Below are 18,271 nucleotides of genomic sequence, written 5' to 3'. Positions count from 1 at the left end.
TGCAATTTATAGATAGTAATTTACATCTATGTTTTTGTTGCTCCTTTTCCCTATCAGCATCATTATTGATTCACATTGAAGTAGCATTGTAAAGTTTACAAAGTGTTTTACATATATAATGTCATTTGATCCTCACAAAACAACAACAAAACTCCCAAAACAACAACAACAATCTTGTGGGGTAGGTGATAAATGAGATTGAGAAAGCTTTAGTTACTTAGGCAAGAAAATAAAGCTATTGCTTAACATGATGGTGACTTTGAAAAGACACCTAGAAAAAGCTTTTCATTTCAAATGGGACTTCCCACCTCCATTCCTAGGCTTTCCTAAGGGATAATACTGTACAAAGTCATAAAAAATGGTTGGTCTTCAGGGCTTCTGAATAGTCACGTAACTGACAAAGAAATTTCTTGTGTCAGATCTTTATTATTGCACCATTTAACATTCCTTTTTCTTTTAATGTTTTTTCCCTTACTTACTTTCAGAAATTTATATTTATTTTTGTTCTTTCCTTTCCTTCTTTTTATAATTGTCATATCTTTTATAACTCCCCCCCCCCCCCTCCCCGCCACCCTTCTCTTTCTTCTCTTGCTCAGTGGGTTAATTGGCTTTATGGGTTAAGAGAAGATTTGGAGTCAAGAAGGCCTGAGTTTAAATCCCTTCCTTGAAGACTTATCATCTGTGTGAACCCAGAGAAATAATTTAATCTCTCTCAAGCATCAATTTCCTTATTTCACAAGTTTGTTGTAAGGATTAAATGTGATAATATACTTAAAGAACTTTGTAAATCTTAGAGCATTATACTATTAGTTATTTAATTTTATTTCTTCTCTCCCAATTGTTTTTTATTCCTACTTCATTTTTTTCTTTTATCCTCACTTTCCTCTAGTAACCCAATTTTAGCATGCCTGCCTCAGGGGCAGGTACATTGTTAGGCAGTTGAAGTTTATCTTTGGAACCCCTAGGCCTCCCTCACTGCACCTCCTTCTTACTTCTGTACTCTAGATACCACCTCCACAGTTTTTCCTCTTTTCCTTCAAAATATAACTTCAAGAAAATATCAGATTAATTGAAATCACCCTAAGGTGTAAATGACTGATGAGGCCTATGTGTGTATATTTCCTACGGCATCTGCATTTTAACAGAGGCCAGATCTTTTAAATCAAAGGGATAAATGTGAAATTATGGGATTTCAATAATCAGAAAATAATAGGGGGAAAAATGACTCTTTGGGGAGGTGGCAAGAAAGCTTTACAGCATTCCTCAAATTATACCTTCCATGCTTTTAGGAATCTAGAGTGAGTAAAATAACCTTGAGACTGATAAAAAAAAATACAAACCCCCCAAAAAACAGAGCTAAGTTTAGGCACCTTCTGGGCACAGGGAAAAGTGTTTCTGTTCAGTCACTTGGTGAATAAAACTAATTCCAGAGGGGTTGTGTGCTATAGCTAGAACAATTAATCCCAACTACAGCCGTCTGGGTTGATTCATTCTTTCTGTATTCAGTCAATTATATTGAAATATTTGGTTTGCTGAGGTATTTGGGCATCATTAGATGTGCATGCAAATAAGGGTAACTACAACCCTGTCGATTGTGCAAGCTGGGAGCCCAAAATAAGGTACTGCAGTGTAAAGGATAGATAGACACTTCTGAAAAACCATGAAAACCTATGAAAGACCCATGGAAGCATTTTTCCAAGAGGATAAAATAGATTGAATTGGCTTAAGCAGGTGATATTTTCTATTCCAATGGTATTGGATAACTTTCCCTCATCCTACCTCCACATTATATCCTATGCCATGGGCTTTACACATCTGGAGGAAAACGCTGTGGAAGACAAGGGAAAGGTTGCTGTGCTTCAGGCTGTTGGACATCACTGCATAGCGAATGGATGTAGCAACCTGGAAAAGAACATGTAAACACAACAATACTGTTGTGCACGCCTTCATGGAAAATTTAGGAGGCTTCTTTTACTTTTATCTTTTGTATATCTCTTGCTACCTCTGCCAGAGTCCTGTTATTGTAAGGTCTGAGCAGTCTTTAATATTTCCCCAAAATATCTAAAATACAATTACTAGCAAAATTAAGTATTAGGAATCTGGCAGTCTGTCAGCTTCTTTCAATGTGTCCCCCAACAGATATGATTTATTTTCTTCTGGAAATCAGATATAGTCTGATTTTGGAGGCAGAAGATGTGGATATATGACCTTTAATCTCATTGGATCTCAATTTTTTTCATTTATAAAATTGGGATAATAGTAATAGTTTTATTATTTGCCTCACTAAGTTATCTTGAAATAGGGATGATCTCATTGATATGGGGAACTTCTGGGTAGTATTCCTATCAATTCAGATTGGCACCCTCTACAATTTAAGTTGTGGAAGATTAACTAGAGCATGGGAGATCAATTAATTACCGAGTTACAGAGCCTCTGTGGGACTTGGACCCAAGTCTTCCTGGCTTTATCTACTATGCCAAGGCTTTCTTTATCATGCAATGTAAAGTGACTGGTAAAATGGCAATGTGTCATAGGGATCAATTATCATGATGCCAAAGTTTATGACAACTGTAAATTTGGAGACTAGAATATGTAACCAGTCATTGTCATTCCTATGGTATGGAACATTTGGATCACAAACCCAGACAGGGACTGTGCTTTAGAAGATTCTAAGGTGCTGGAAGGAATAGGTAACTATCATTGCTCATGGATCCATGGGAGGAAGGTAGAAGAGGCAGTGGGTCCTGCCAGCAAATGCTAAAAAAGACCAACCACAATATCCTCCTTCCACTATGTGCAAAGGAATAGCTCAGGAATTGGTTATTCAGTGACACTTGCCTTCTCCTTTCTTCTATCACTACCACAGTTGTTATGTGTTACCTTTTTCTCATACCTTTTCCCTTTTGACAGCTTAGAATCTTGGATACTTAGAACTGAATCAAAGAGCAGTTTTTTCAGATTGAAGCCCAGAGAAAGGTCAATGCATTCCTCAAGATCATACAGCCTTTAAGAGGTAGAGCCAAGGTGAGAACCCAGGGTTCTTGACTTACAGTTCAGTATCCCAAATTTTTTTCATGGGACAATATTTTTACCTCTTGTTGCTGTTTCTGATTTTTGCTAGTTTATTTTTGTTCGGGGGTGGGGTTCTTTGTTAAAAACTCATCCTCTGTGTGGGCTTTATCCAGTTTCTCTGTGATTCAGCTCCAAGTAATTGTCAGTCCTCAAGGAAATGACCCTAGATTCTCAAAAGTTATGTTAATGGAGTGCCAAGTTCTGGCTGGTTCTACCAAGATAGAAAGTCATTTAGTCAATCAATTTTTTAAAAACTATTAAGAATATAGGAAACAATTTGGAATTAGATTAGGGAATAGTAATATAACTTTCTAAACAGGACACCCTTTCTCCCCTACCCTCTGTAGTTTATTTGCTATTCAGACAAAATCATTTAGGGACTTCCAATCAGTATTTGTTGTCATGGAATTCCAAGAATACATAGGATATGAGCAACCTATGGTAAAGTAGACTGACTCTTCAGGACCCACCCAGGCCCATCAAAGGGGTAATAAAAGTAATCTAGGGTTAGTTTGGATTAAAATAAGGCCAGCTCTGCCTATCTGTCAATGTTCAGTACAATGGCCATCAGGCCTAGACATTCAGCTTCACTGTCCCATAACACTCACTTTAAAAATGAAGGCATGGAAACCAGAGCTATCTGTAAATATAAGTGAACTGTAAATACTCTAGAATTCCATTGTGGTTACTGAGCATGTAATTGCATGGTAATTACCATGAATTCACAAGATAATTCCAAGGTTATTTTTGTCTTCTAAACTTCTCTTATGCCACCATCGTATAAAAACTAACAAAGCTGAGACTAGGCCAGTGAAAACAGAAAAGTGGGTCCTTGACTGCCACAGAATGAACCATCTCCAAAGAAGGTCTCTTGTATTGTGGAACCAAGATGTATGATCCATTTGTAATATGAAGGGGGGTGAATTAGATGGCCTCTTAGGTACATTCCAAAACTAAATTCTGTGATCATATGAATCTAATTCTTTTATAGTGAATAAAAAAGAGGTAGCACCTTGGGTGCATTCGTTTTCATTCTAGCCTCTATAAAACCAGTAGTGATTGTGTCTCCTAACTTTTCTGAACTTTACTTTGTCCTTCTGTGAAATAAGGTACAATTTTATTTGTATGGTCTACTCCACAGGGTTGTGAGGAGCATGTTTGAGAAATTAAAGCACTATAAACTATAAACTATAAGGCCCTATAAAGCATTCTAGTACATAAAATAACAATAAAGCACACTATTGTGGAAACTTACTATCACTTTGTCTTCTTATTACAACCTCTAATCTGTATCTCTGTAGTCAAGTACAAAACCTTGCAGAGAGCAGGTATGAACTATCTGATGAGGTTCATGGTAATGATGATTTTTCTCCCTAGAGAAGCACTGATCCAGTATCACAGATTTAGAAATGGAAGGGACTTTGGAAATTATCTAATTCATATAAATATCAAAAACATCAGGAAACTCGAACACTTAAGAGGATGGTACATTTTTAATACTTAACCAACTTGTCTGTAGGTGAGCTATGTCCTCTCCCCTCAGTTTCTTAATTCTAAAATCATTATTCTAAAATCAAGGAGCACCCACTCAAGAGTCAGAAAACCTGAGTTCAATTCTCTCCTCGGAGGATTAGTATTCCTGTGTGACCTTGGGCAGTCTGTTAATGACCCTGAGACTTAGTTTCTCTTTCTGAAAAATTAAGAGGAATGGACTAGATGACCTTTGAGGTTTCTCTAGAGCTCAGAAGCCTCTCCATTAAAAACAAATGTCAGTGGCAAAGAGGGAAGCTTAAGTCTGATTTATATTTATTTATCTGACAGCACAGATGACAGACAATTGTACCATCTCAAGTCAATGGTTTCACAAATATGGATCATCCTTTTTAGAAAGGAAAACAAAAATAAAGTTGAACTCTTTTTGACCAGAAAGAGAATTAAGTGTTAAGTTTGCATAATTCGCCTTCTAGCTATAGGTGGCAATCAATATCAGTTTGTTAAGGATGAAGAAAATCAAGTTTGATTTTTAAAGTTGAGTGGAGAATGTAGATTAACAATATATATCACAACTAATTCTCTGTATAGGTGCTGGAACCTATTCTATCTTCCACAGAACCTCTCCCACATTCTTCACCAGAAATATTTGGGAGTCAGAGACCTCCATCAATGCTGTCAGCTTTGATGTTTTTTCTTAGGCATGCACAGAGGTATGTGCAGTGGTAATGGCAGGGAATCCCTGACCATTGCTCTTCTCTCAACAGTGTTCCTAGGGTCATACACAACTCTCTCTGTTATGCATCAGCATGATGCTCATAGGGAGAAAAAAAATTTTCCTGCCACACAGAAACCTACAAGTTTTTCAAGAAACAAGTACAAAACCTGCTTTTTGCATTTAAGAGTATTAGTTCACAAAAGAGATAATTTAAATAATGTTTTTTTCCATTTTTGATAGTGGCTACATTTAGATTTACTATTTTAAGTCATTTGTGTTTTGAATTATATAGTATAATGGGTTTTAGACCTGGCTCTGCTACTAATTTGTCAAATAACTTCACTTTTCTCTGCCTTTGTTTCTGTGCCTGTAAAATAAGATTTTGAATTAAGTGATTTCCAACATTCTATCTATATCTAAAATTCTATGAATTTAAAGATTCTATATGAGATTTGACTTCAAAAAAGAATCAGAACTTTCTTTCCATATTATAATGCCCCCCCCCCGGGTGTAACTCTCACTGTTCCTATGAAAAAGGGGTTCTTAAACTTTTTTTGTGAGTATATAATGGACTATTTTTAAAGTTTCAGGAAAAAATGCATAAAATAATATACATAGGATTTTAAGGAAATGAAAGATTAGGGGAAAAATTGGAAAAAAATGGACTTTTTTTCTTATCAAGTTTAAAAAGATTGTAATTCTTTGGGAATCTAGATATCCTAAGTTAAGAATCCGTGACAAATCAAGTATCTAAGACATTTGAGTTAATACCTATTATCCTCTTGGAATATTTTCAAACCACATTTATCTGATCACACTTCTAATTTGTCCTAAAGGACTGATTCAGATCCTAGTTTTAACTCTCTAGGTATTTGATGGACTTCTAGTGGTAAAGACAAGTCTAGGATAAAAATAACTTTGTGAATGGGCTGGAGTGCTTGCCAAGCGAACTAGCCTAACTTCTACTAGGCCTTTCTGTGATTTATATCATCAAAAACATTTATTCTAAAGATGTTTTCATCAAGTAGTCTTCATGATTCCTCTGAGATATGACTGAGGTACTGAGATCAAATGACTCACTTAAGGTTACCCCTTTGACCATTATCTTTGGGTAGTCTGGGCCAGAAAAAGACCTCTGTGAAGTGATGGAGCACATAGTTTGTCTATGTCACCTTTTCATTGCCCCCCCACCAGTGTCCCTGCCATACCTCAAATCCCTCTCCTGCTTCCCATACCTGTAGTTGCTAGGAGATTAGTTGGTAACTGAGCTGCTAATGATTTAAGATATGATCTTCGGTATTTAAATTTTAATAAGGGAATTGAAGTCCAAAACATTAAGTCTAAGTGATAATTCCTCATATTCATATATATATATATTTACATGGGCTTTCTTTATGATAACCCAGTGATATGGGTAGAACAATTATTAATATCCCCATTTCACAGATAAGAAAATTGAGGCTAAGAGAGGTTAATCTCCCCTGTTTATTGTCACCAGGAAGTAAGTGCCCCACCTGGGATTTGAGTCCTGATCTTTCTTGATTAATATTTTGGTAGACTTTCTACTACACCATATTGCTAAAAGGGGAAAAAACCCAAAAAATTAGAATGAAATTGGGGTGACTAGGTGGCGCAGTGGATAGAGCACTGTCCTTGGAGTCAAGAGTTCAAATCCAGCCTCAGACACTTAATGACCTAGCTGTGTGGCCTTGAGCAAGCTGCTTAACCCCATTGCCTTGCAAAAACTAAAAAAAGAAAAAAATGGAATGAAGTTGAAAGATAAGGTTGATATTTGGGCACTGGGGTCCTGCTAGAAAACTCTCAAATCATATCATCTAGGCATTCAGCCATATAAATCTAGGCCAGCCTGGACCCCCTTTTTTTTTAGGATCCTGCTCTTCCAATGCTGAACAGTCTAAATTTCCACAGAATCCAGTTAGGCATAACTAGAAAATGCAGAGATTGACTCTCACTGGAAAAAAGAGGAAAAATCAAAAGAGGACAAAAAAGTTCTTGGTGGAAGTCCAATCTCCTTTCTAAATCACAATCTAACAAGAGTTCTTATACTAAATAAAAGAAGCTTAAAAGCAGTCTTTTTCATTGGAGAATATAATTTTGCTCTAGAAACAATTTAAATCGATTTCCCTCTGAGCTTGAAGACTGGAAGTGCAGAGTGCATTTCATTTTCTCCATGATACTTGTTTTGACAGTGATGTATTTAAGTTGACATAGTTGAAATCCTTGTGTAATAAATCTCTGCCTGAGAATTAATCATGTTTATAATATTCTGAGAATTAATAACACCCATTGCTCAAATCATTAACTGAAAAAAGGAGCTTCCAAAATCTGTTCTCTGCAGTAAGGGACCACAAATAAATGAATGTTTGATAAAATAATCCAAGTAGCAGTTTAACAAGCGTAAACTTGAATGGGGCTGCAATAACATAGAACTATTGTTTAAGGGTTGGCATGAGGCTGATGAGGTGCTTATTTTGGTTACAAAGCATGCATCCACATGCATAATGAACTGCACTCTGAATTATTAATGTGTTGCTTATTTAGCCTCATCTGTCTAGAAGATAATGTATCCTAACTATAATGAGTGATTGGTTTTGTACATAATTACAGTAGCAGCAGTATCTAGGAAATTTGTTCTTTCAAAGAAGGATTTCTAAAAATAAAGTCATCACATAAACTCCGTTGTTGTTCCATTTTATCAAAATCAAACCCGGAGCATTTGAGAATTCATAATAAATTAAAAGAGACAGAATCATTATTAACATCATAATTTAACACAAAAGGTTTTACTTAATCATTCATTACAGATCATATGCTGTTAAAATGCTTATGAATGTCTTGGGTTATTTTAAGATGTTTTCCAAAACAGTCCTTGTTACTACTACTCCTTGAAAATCCAGGAAGGAGAAGTCAGAAGGAGAACAGTTAGGTAAAAACTGATAGGAAAAGGATGACAATTTATGCTAATTTTGACAGAATTTTAATTAAAAAGTTGCTACATGATTACTTTTCATTTTTAAAACATGTACTTCTGGGACTAATCATAACTAATTTACTCTTCCTCTTCAAAGTGGTTGCTTGACAAGAACACTAGTTCAGGGGCTCATTAACCATTAAATTATAATTTCTTGACACCTTCTTTGGGGTGGGAATGGGACACTATCTCTCCTGTGAGTTCAGGAAGAAAAAAGTTGGAGGTTTTGTTTTGTTGTGTTTTTTGCCATGAATCTCCTTATACAAAGTGCCTCTCCAAGGCAGAAGTATTTTTATGAGTTCTGAAATCCTTTGTGCTTTCAGAAATATTTTGTCTTTGTTCCCCTTTTTCTTGTATTCTTCAAAAGAGTATTGTGAAGACAGAGAGGATAACAATCTCCTTTCCCTAAAGACAGGATCATGATCTGCACACAATTTTCCAATAAAACTTCTATTTGGCTATTTGGTTTTAAATGCAGGCCAGTGTTTATCTGTTCATACATACATGTACCTGGGTGTTTCTGTGTATGTCTATGTGGACTTCTGAACACAAGGCGAAACAGCTAGAAGCACCAAGGCTAAAACTTTTATCTTTCTAAAAATCAAAAGCACATTCAGTTCCCTCCTAGATTATAGTAACAATGGATTTTCCTTCTGGGTTTCCTTTGAACCTTTCAGGACCTCAGTGTTTTCCTCTTGCATGCCCACAGTGAAGTAAAATTTGCAAGAGTCTCTCTGCAGAACTCCACAATGTTATCTACATTTAGGAAGGAAGCCAACAGGCACAATGGGGGAAATCACAGAGCATGCCTCTCTTCCAAAACACAACATATGCTTTTGAGTAGACTTCTCTGAAGCAACATATTTAAAACAACAAATTGTCATTTAGCGCTGGTTGCTGACTGAATATGGCACTCTTAGAAATGGCATGGAACTGGAGCACAAAAGGTCGAGATCTACATTTTTCTTTTGTACTGAAAGACCAACAGCCTGTTGGACCTCTCTGAACATGGGGATCTGGAACTACTTTCTGTAGAGAGTTGGGGCTTGCTCATCATGGGGCCTGCTCATCATGGGGCCATCTTCCTTTGTCCCCTTTTTCTCTTTTAATCTAATTTTGCTCTTCACAACATGACCTCTTATTATGCTTTCAATCTTATTATTCCTTCCTTCCCTCCAAGAAGTCTATGGTCTGGCCAAATTGACCTCCGTGCTGTTCTTCCCCCTAGGTAGACAGTTTCCTCTACCTGTGCTCTTTGTCCCAGCTATTCTCCATGAATGGAATACTTGGCCTCTTGAAATCCCTTGTTTACTTCAGGACTTGACTCAGGCTGTGTTTTTGCTCTATGTTTCCTGATCTCCTAGCCCCTGATTCCCATCGCCATTCCCCCAGCTAGGGTTCCCTGCCTCCCCGAAGTTTATGTTATGTCTATATTGTATGTGTTTTTCTGAGTGTGTGTTTATATTATTACTCCTATAAAAAAATCTAAGATTGCTGAGGATATGAATTTTCACTTTTGTCCTTCTATCCCTAGTATCTAGGACTTAGTAGATGCTTGATGATTGATTAAAAGTCCCTGTGACCAAGTGAAGCATATGAAGTTAGAAGAAAGTGATAGCCATATAAGGAAGCTCTCCTTTCCAGCTATGTGGCATACTAGATGTATGTGGCATATTAGAAGATTTGAGTTCAAGTCCTGCCTCAAACATTTACTAGTGGTATGATCCTGGGCAAGTCATTTATTCTGTTTTTAGCCTCAATTTCCTCACCTATAAAATGGAGATAATAACAGCAAAAACCTCACAGAATTATAATGAAGATCAAAGTGGGTAAAATACAGAAATCACTTTGCAAATGTTGAAAAACTATAAGCAAGCTAGCCATTATTAATATTATTATTTTATTATTCAATTGCCACATACATGTTGATGTCAACAATTGAGTGCTTTGTGATTGCTGATCTAGACTTGCCTTATATCCAGGATTTAGAAAAAGATCTGAGATTTAAAAAAAAAAATTTTTTTTAAAGCCCATTCTTAGGCATTCCATTAAAAAATGCTCAAGACTTGGACCCCTAAGATATGGATTGCTTGATCTGTGAGTTGAAGAGAGTACAAATTTGGAGTTAAAACTATGACTCCCAGCTCTGTCATTTACTAAGTTTTATAAAGCCATTTCCATTCCTGGGGTCCAAGATTCTTCATCTGTTAAGTGAAGGGCAAGACTAGATAATCTCTAAGGAATCCTCCAGTTATAAACTCTATGATCTTCCTATTTTAGAAGCTAAACTGAGTCAAGAGTGCTCTATTAGTATAAGTACATAATATAAGTAGATACTCAATAATGTTGTTGATAATGACATTAATTCATATCATCACCTTTTCCTATTAGAAATATCTCCTACTCCTCTTCTCTATCTTTCAAAGTTCAGCTTATGTCTCACTGTCCTCAGTGAAACCTTCTAGATGAATCCAACACCCAGGGGATTTTCCCCATGTGGATATTCAATGGTACTTGGTATCTTTGCCACTCCTTTAGTACCGATTATGTATATTTGTATTACCTTGTATATTTGGGCAACATATAGCTATTGATAGCAGGGATTTCTTCCTTAGAAGATTACCTGCTCATAGTTGTTGAATATTTATCAATTGGGAATAGCTCTTACTTTTGTAAATTTAAATAACTTTCCTACAGATCTTGGAAATGAGAACCTTATCAGAGAAATATGTTGCAAAGATTTTTTCCCCCTCAACAACCTTTTTCCTTTCTAATTTTAGTAGGATTGGTTAGTCAGCTTTCCATTTGTGTCAGTTTTAACTCCTCAATAGTACTATAAACCTCTAAGGCAGGAATTGGGTCATTTTCATTTTTGCCTCACCATCCCCCCTCTCCATTTGTAGCATAGGGCTTGGCCCATCCAGTATGTATTCAGGAAATACTAGTTGACTGATTGATACTTACGGGTTCTACCTTGATCTGGCTGAGGGATTTATCAAGTTTCTTTACTGGGGGTGTCACTTCTAAGATGCTAGAATTGAAATTAAGATTTCCTCTGGTCACATACAAGACGATCTGTGTCAAGGAAAGTTGGTCGCTATAAAAAAGTTCAAGGTCCGTAGCCCATATCTAATCAAAACAGGGGGAAAAAAAGAAGACATGAGACCAGCAAAAAGGGGAGGGGGCAGGAATGTGACTTTAGTGGAGCAGATACCTTTTGCTTCCATTTCTACATCATTCAATTGAGTAATGGAGCTGCCATAAACCCCTAATCAGAACAGTCAAGATGATCATTGTAGTTACAGGAGTGCAAATGACCGGGCAGAGAAAATCGACCCAATCATCACATTACCTTATTTGAAAAGAGTTAACAAAATTCAGAAAGGCTGAGGTAGTCTTTGATTTTTCTGCTCATGGCTGAACATTTCTAAAATGAACAAGGGAAAGAAATTCCTCAATCCCATTGAGAAATTTGAGTAAAAATGAGCTTTAGAGAATTGGGGGTGGGGAGGGTGTGGGAAGTGAAACGGACAGGAGCCCTCAGGAGGAGGAGCTGATGCAAAGAATGAGCTGCTGTGACAAAGGGCTCATCCCCTGCTGGAGAAAAGAGCAGAACCAAACCTCCTGGCCTTCTGGTCATGGTGTAGCTGGTTACTGGGAAAGAAAACAGCCATACGCTCCAAGAATTTCAATATGCCACAGAATGAAAGTACAAGAATCTTGAGTCAGGAGGCCTGATTCCTAATTTTTTTTTCGTATCAGCATTACTGTTAATGAGTTATGTGACACCCCCCCCCATCTCTCTACTGCTCTATCCCTCAGTTTCCTCATCTGTCAAAGGGGAATGGTATTTGTACTTGCCCCAAAGGCTTTTTTTGTGCAGTTCAAATGCACTTTGAAAAGTTCATAAATGTATACTATCTTCCACTGGCTAGTTTTGTTGCTTTAAGCTGAGTTAACTCTCTGGGACTCAATTTTCTCATCTGTAAAATGGGACAATAGGACTATTATTCTATTAGACTATTATTTTAATCATTCTAATATACCCATAAAAATCCCATATTCTGTCCTTGGGCAGATTAGCTATTTGTTTTGGGATGTCAGTGACTTTGAAATGCCAGTCACAGAGGAAGAACCCCTGAATCCAAATCCTGTCTAAACCACTTACTGACTATGTAACCATGAGTTTACCAGTTTCCTAATACTACTTCAAACACTTACTAGGGTCACTAGTGTGACCCTGGACTAGTCATTTAACTACTTCATGCCTCAGTTTCTTTTTCTATAGTGCCCTGAATAGTATACTCTTCTTCCTGAGTTCAAATTGACCTGTTACTTAGCCTAATCACTTAACCCTTTTTGCCTCAGTTCCTAATCTGTAAAATGAGCTGAAGAAGGAAATGGCAAACCACTCCAGTATCTTTGCCAAGAAAGAAAACCCCAAATGGGGTCACAAGTCAGATATGACTAAAAATGACTGAACAATATGGTCTTTAACGTAGGTCTCTTCCAGTTCTAAGTCTACATGAGGATCCTATACCATTCCTTTATTCCCTTTCTAAGAATACTGTCTCTTTGGAGTGAGGGGATCTGAGTTCAAACCCCATCTTTGACACTTATCTTTGGACCTCTTTTTCCTCATTTACAAAATGAGGGGATTGAACTTGATGGACTCTGAGATACTTTTTGGCTCTACATTTGTGGTTCTTCGATCCCATAGACTATTGTTATCCATATTTCTGAATTGTTTTGGCAATCACTGACAAGAGTCATGTTGGGTTCAATACTTAAGTAGCTCAAGAATGAGGTTCTGAAGACCTGTCCTTGTTCCTTGATTAGTAGACTTTGCTCAACTTTTAAATTCAATTCACTTGCAAAGTCAAAATATTACCTATCACCCCATGATGTTATTGATCCCCTTTCAAAAAGGACCAACAACAATAGCATAGATGTTGGCCCTTGTGAGCAGCTTCTCCCCACTAACAACAATCTTTTGGTTAAATTTAAAAGCTGGAATCACTAGGTGGTCAAAAGTCGGCTTCCTCATGGTTCTCAGGGGCTCCAACTATCCTGGGAAGGATCTTTTGGAGAAAATGTGACGTATGTTCTAGTTGGAGTAGACTATAATTAGTAGCAATGTATTCTCACTATAGGAAATTGGAATCTAACCCACTTTCATAAAGGACTTGATTAAAGCTCTCCCCTCACCCTCCCTCCCAATTTCTTTTAAAAGGCGGGTAGAGCACGTGCCTAACACTCCAAGGCACTATGCTAACACACATAGCGCCTCTGCCCTACTGTGGCCTCCTTTAAAACAAATCTAGCAGTGAGTGACTTGACTAAGCATTGAATGGTAAATGGCATCATTATAAGGATATTAAGAGGTCAGGCAGTCAAGGCCTCTTGCTAAACTGGAGCTAATTTCTGAGTCATATTCACATAGTAATGCCCTTTTTATAATAGCAAATAAATCACATTTGTAACAATTGTTAAAAACTAACTGCCAAGGATCTGTTGCAGTATTAAATATCCTATTTGTTAACTTAAATATTTCCTGCTGTACTGTGTAAAATGCAAATCAGGTGGGGACAGCTACTTTCCCTTCAAAATAAAGCGAACTTTCCATTCTTACAAGGCAGGCAATTTTCAGAGAGTCAGATCAAACTTTGAAATGCTCTTGATGAGGGTGAGGTTGTATTCCATGACAGGCACTTGGGACTGCAAAGCACATTAACTTTGGGGTGATTCACTTTTTCATTGCTTTACATTAATTTTATTCTCATTTCGTTTTTGCCTAGCACTTTGAGCTTTTTTTCCCCCCTCAAAGCATTTTCATACTTGTTGTCTCTTTTGATTTTCACAAAAATACCTTCTCCCATCCCAGGTCAGGTGGCAGGATGGGAGTGAAGGAGTTATTACTACAATTCCTATTTCATAGATAAGGAAACTAAGACTTTTCTATTAACTGCAGGTTAAGTGACTTGTCCAAGATCACAACAGTACTGGAATGAGAAGGTCTCTGGCTAAGACTGATCTTTCCATTATACCACATTATCTTTCATCAAATCACAATCAAAAACTAAATAGAAAGGAAATCTTCAACCTTTTCTTTATCATTTCCAGTTGGGAAATTAATATGCCATCAGTAGATCACTCAAGCAAAGCCACTTTATTAATATTTTTATCAAAACCAAGGTTTGGGACTTTTGTTGGAATTATCCACTTTACTTATGGGAAAGTTTAGAGCCAGAGGACCTGGGATCAGATCCTACTGCTGTTTCTTAGAAGCTGTGTGGCTTTGGGTAAGTCACTTTATACCTCATAAGATATCTTGGGGTTTATAGACTGTATTCTTTTTTTGAGGGCCATGCTTTAAACCCAAATCACTCTAGCTCTCATGGATTGATCCACAATAGGTCCCAGCCAAAGCCTTGCTTGATCATTGTTTGAGACCTGATTGGCTCAGAGTGAATGAATGTAAATAGCAATTAGCTCTATTTTGAACAGAAGCCTAAGGACAACTAGGTGGCACAGTGGACTGAGCAATGGTCTTGGTGTCAGGAAGCTGGGAGTTCGAATCCATTCTGACACTTGACTCTTACTAGCTGTCTGACCTTGGGCAAATCATTTAACCCTGATTGCCTCTCATACAGGACCATCTCCAGTCATCCTGATTTCTATCTGGCCATTGGACCCAGGTGGTTCTGGAGGAGAAAGTGAGACTGGTGACTTAGCACAGCACCCCCTCACTCAGTCCAATTCTTGTTCTTGCCATGGCATCACAATCCTGATGCCATTTTCTTCAAAAATGAAGGACAAAAAAGGGGGGGGGGGCAGCTAGGTGGTGCAGTGGATAAAGCACCGGCCCTGGAGTCAGGAGTACCTGGGTTCAAATCCAGTCTCAGACACTTAATAATTACCTAGCTGTGTTGCCTTGGGCAAGCCACTTAACCCCATTTGCCTTGCAAAACCCGAAAAAAACCAAAAAAACAAAACAAAATGAAGGACAAAACATTAAAAAAAATTTGACCAGAAACCCTGAGGGTCTTCCCCTCCCAGACTGATTTTTTTTTTTGACTAGGTAAAGAAAGTCATCTTTTGCCTTATTTCTTACTTAGCCTTAATCACGGAATGGATATTGCCTTAGACAAACTGAGACCTGGGAAAGACCCAGTTTAAAAAGGTCAAGGTCTCCCACTGCCACCAGGGTCATCTTCAGTTGTCCTGATCCATATCTGGCCACTAGATCCAAATGGCTCTGAGGGAGAGAGTGAGGGTGGTGACTTTACACAGATTTCCCCATACTTAAATCCAATTCACTTGCATGTCATGGTTGCACCTCCCTGATGGCATGGTCCTCCTCAGGATCCAAGGACGAGCAGCAACAACAATTATCTTCTCCTCAGTGAAGAGGTTGAATTAGATGTTATGTAAGGTACCCTTCTGACTCTAGACTTATGATACTATTATGCAAAAATACCCTTTGTGAGAACTGCTGTTTCTTCACTATCACTAGAACTCCCATGGGATGGATGCTCAAGAGTCTCCTCTGGGTCTCTGCACAGTCACCACTGCTTGGCTTGACAATAGTCAGAACTAAATCAGTGAAATTGATATTATAGTTATTTTGCTCTCTTGGGGTGAAAGGCATTTGCAGGATTTGCTTCCATTGCCATGGGGCCCTTTCTATAGGATGCAGGGTCCTCTCTGGCTTTCTGATTTCAGGGGTCTTTGACTCTCAGGATCACCCTGTGGTAATACCCAAATGGAGCAGCTGCCCTGGATCTCTGGGCTTAGGGGCCTGACTGCCCCTAATAGAGAGAAGTTTGCAGTGACTTGAGTAAGAAAAGACAACCAAAAAACCTAACCATCAACAAATACAAGGAAAATCCTTTAGAGGCCATGTTTTCCTAGTGGAGAGAAGATGATCAGTGCTGGAGTCAGAAAAGACCTAGTTTCAAGCCCTATCTTTCCATGTAGATGAGCTGTGTGACCATGGGCAAGTCATTTACCCTAAATCTCAGCTTCTGTATATATAAAAATGAGAGCATAATTATGTCATCTACTTAATAGGGTTGTTAATGAGGAACAGTGTTATGTAAATTTTGAAACACTACAGATGTGGGAGTGGTAAGTAGGGTGAGAATTTTAGTGAAGTGTGAGAGGAAGAGGTGAAAGCAGTCATTTCAAAACTCTACCCTCCAGCCTTTAGAAAGTGAAACTGGAGCTCTAGGAGGCCCACAGTGAAAGTCAGACTTCTATATTGAATTTACACTTCCCAACAGAGATTTTGAGGATTGTACTAGTTAGGACTGGTTTTAAGCATAATTGTAAATAATGGGGACATTTGAGGTCAGCAGCTTTTCCTTTCTGAATACTCACTCCATTGCCCAGAGTCTTTGAGCTGCTGCTTTGCTGCTAGGCTCTCACATAATACTATCTCATTCAATTTCTTTGGGCAGTGCCCCATATGGCTCCAAATTTTTTCCACCCTTATGTCTTCCCCCAGTTCTGATTTTTGACTTTTTTTTTGTCCTATATGCTCAGAACACTTTTTCTCTACTCTAGAACTGACAAAATGCTAATGTGTTCATGTCTATTAATGAGTTCCTCCTCCCCAGATGAAGTATTTGTATTTTAACAGGGACCTTCTGGAGACAATGTCAATGCAAGGGTTCCTATTAAAATGTAAATTTTTAGACATATTTAAAAGAATCTAAGAGGCCATTTTTAAGCCCATGGGAAGTTGGAGCTTGAAATATTCATAGGCAAATGAGCCTTGTTGGTGTTTCTAAAATCATATTATATGGAATATAGTCAACTTTTGCCCATGCTATAGTATCAAACCTAGGTTTGAGATATTCTTCTCCTTATTTGTATTGTATTTGATTTGGACAAGTGAAGGAGTTTGGCTATGCTTTTTGAATCACATCAAAAAACCAAACTGGATCTGTAGTGTTCAATGATGAGGAAGATAGAAGAGTTGCCTTACTGTCAAGTTCCATCTTACTCTACCATTCCATTGTAATTTCTGGTGCCAGTCATTGGCAAGGGACTCTTCATCAGAAGTGTGTTTTGGGTGCCTTGTTTATCTGGGAGGTACCACTTTGGGTTTCTAATCTCAAGTCAAGTCAACAAGCATTTTTTAAAGATTTTAAAGATGTACCAAAAACTGAACTTATCTCTGCAGATACAAGGAAAGGCAAAAATTAGTCCTTGTTCTCAAGAAGCTCAGAGTCTAATAGGGGAGACCATAAAACAAAATACCATGTATAGGTCAAAATTGGAGATAGTTTTAGAGAGAAGACCCTAAAAGATTGAGGACCAAGAAAGGATTTTTGCAGAAAACTGAGACTTGAAGAAAGCCAAGAAGTCAGAAATGAGGAGACAGACAGAGAGAGAGAGAGAGAGAGAGAGAGAGAGAGAGAGAGAGAGAGAGGGAGAGAGAGAGAATATTGGGTATGGAGGACAGTCAGTGAAAATTCTCATTTAGGAGATATGGAGATAAGGAGTATCTTTTTCAAGGAATAGAAGGAGGCCAGAGTTCCTGAATTGGAGGGAAAAAAGGTCTAAGAAAACTGGAAATGTCTGAAGGGGCCAGATTGTAAAGGGCTATCCTCTGAGAAAGGTCTCTTATTTCCCCAATCTGACCAGAGATTGATCTTGTCTACCATCATCATCAAAATAACCATTACTACAACAATAACTGACTTCTACAAAGTGCTTTAAAGTTTGTAAAATGCTTTATACATATTTTATTGCTTGATCCTCACACCAACCCTATGAGTTAGATAAAGGAATTTCTATTCATTTATTAAACCTTTGTTGTTTTTTGATCATGTCTACTCTTCATGACCCTGTTTGGAGTTTTCTTGGCAAAGATACCGAAGAAATTTGCTATTTTCTTCTCCAACTCATTTCACAGTTGAGGAAACTGAGGTAAATAGGGTGAAGTGACTGAAGCTGGTGCCACCTAGCTTCTTTTACCTTGTATAGAA

The 18,271-nt window shown here is 37.8% G+C and overlaps 1 protein-coding gene across 9 annotated transcripts in view; it reads right to left on the bottom strand.

The window, feature by feature from the left end:
- Window positions 1–18,271, bottom strand: part of IQCH (IQ motif containing H) — a 281,126-nt gene that overhangs the window by 20,513 nt on the left and 242,342 nt on the right. For 8 of the 9 annotated variants that reach the window (XM_074234458.1, XM_074234453.1, XM_074234455.1 and 5 more), the window contains 2 exons: window positions 11,238–11,402; window positions 1,780–1,902 (listed from right to left, as the gene is read on the bottom strand). In XM_074234458.1, the coding sequence (XP_074090559.1) occupies window positions 1,780–1,902; window positions 11,238–11,402 (288 nt within the window). The remainder of the gene's footprint in view (window positions 1–1,779; window positions 1,903–11,237; window positions 11,403–18,271) is intronic. The other variant, XM_074234454.1, reaches the window with a different exon arrangement.

The sequence above is a fragment of the Macrotis lagotis genome, chromosome 4, assembly GCF_037893015.1.
Source record: "Macrotis lagotis isolate mMagLag1 chromosome 4, bilby.v1.9.chrom.fasta, whole genome shotgun sequence".
Classification (NCBI taxonomy): Eukaryota; Metazoa; Chordata; class Mammalia; order Peramelemorphia; family Peramelidae; genus Macrotis; species Macrotis lagotis.
Note: the sequence above shows the minus strand (reverse complement) of the source record. Positions and strands in the feature narration are given on the sequence as shown.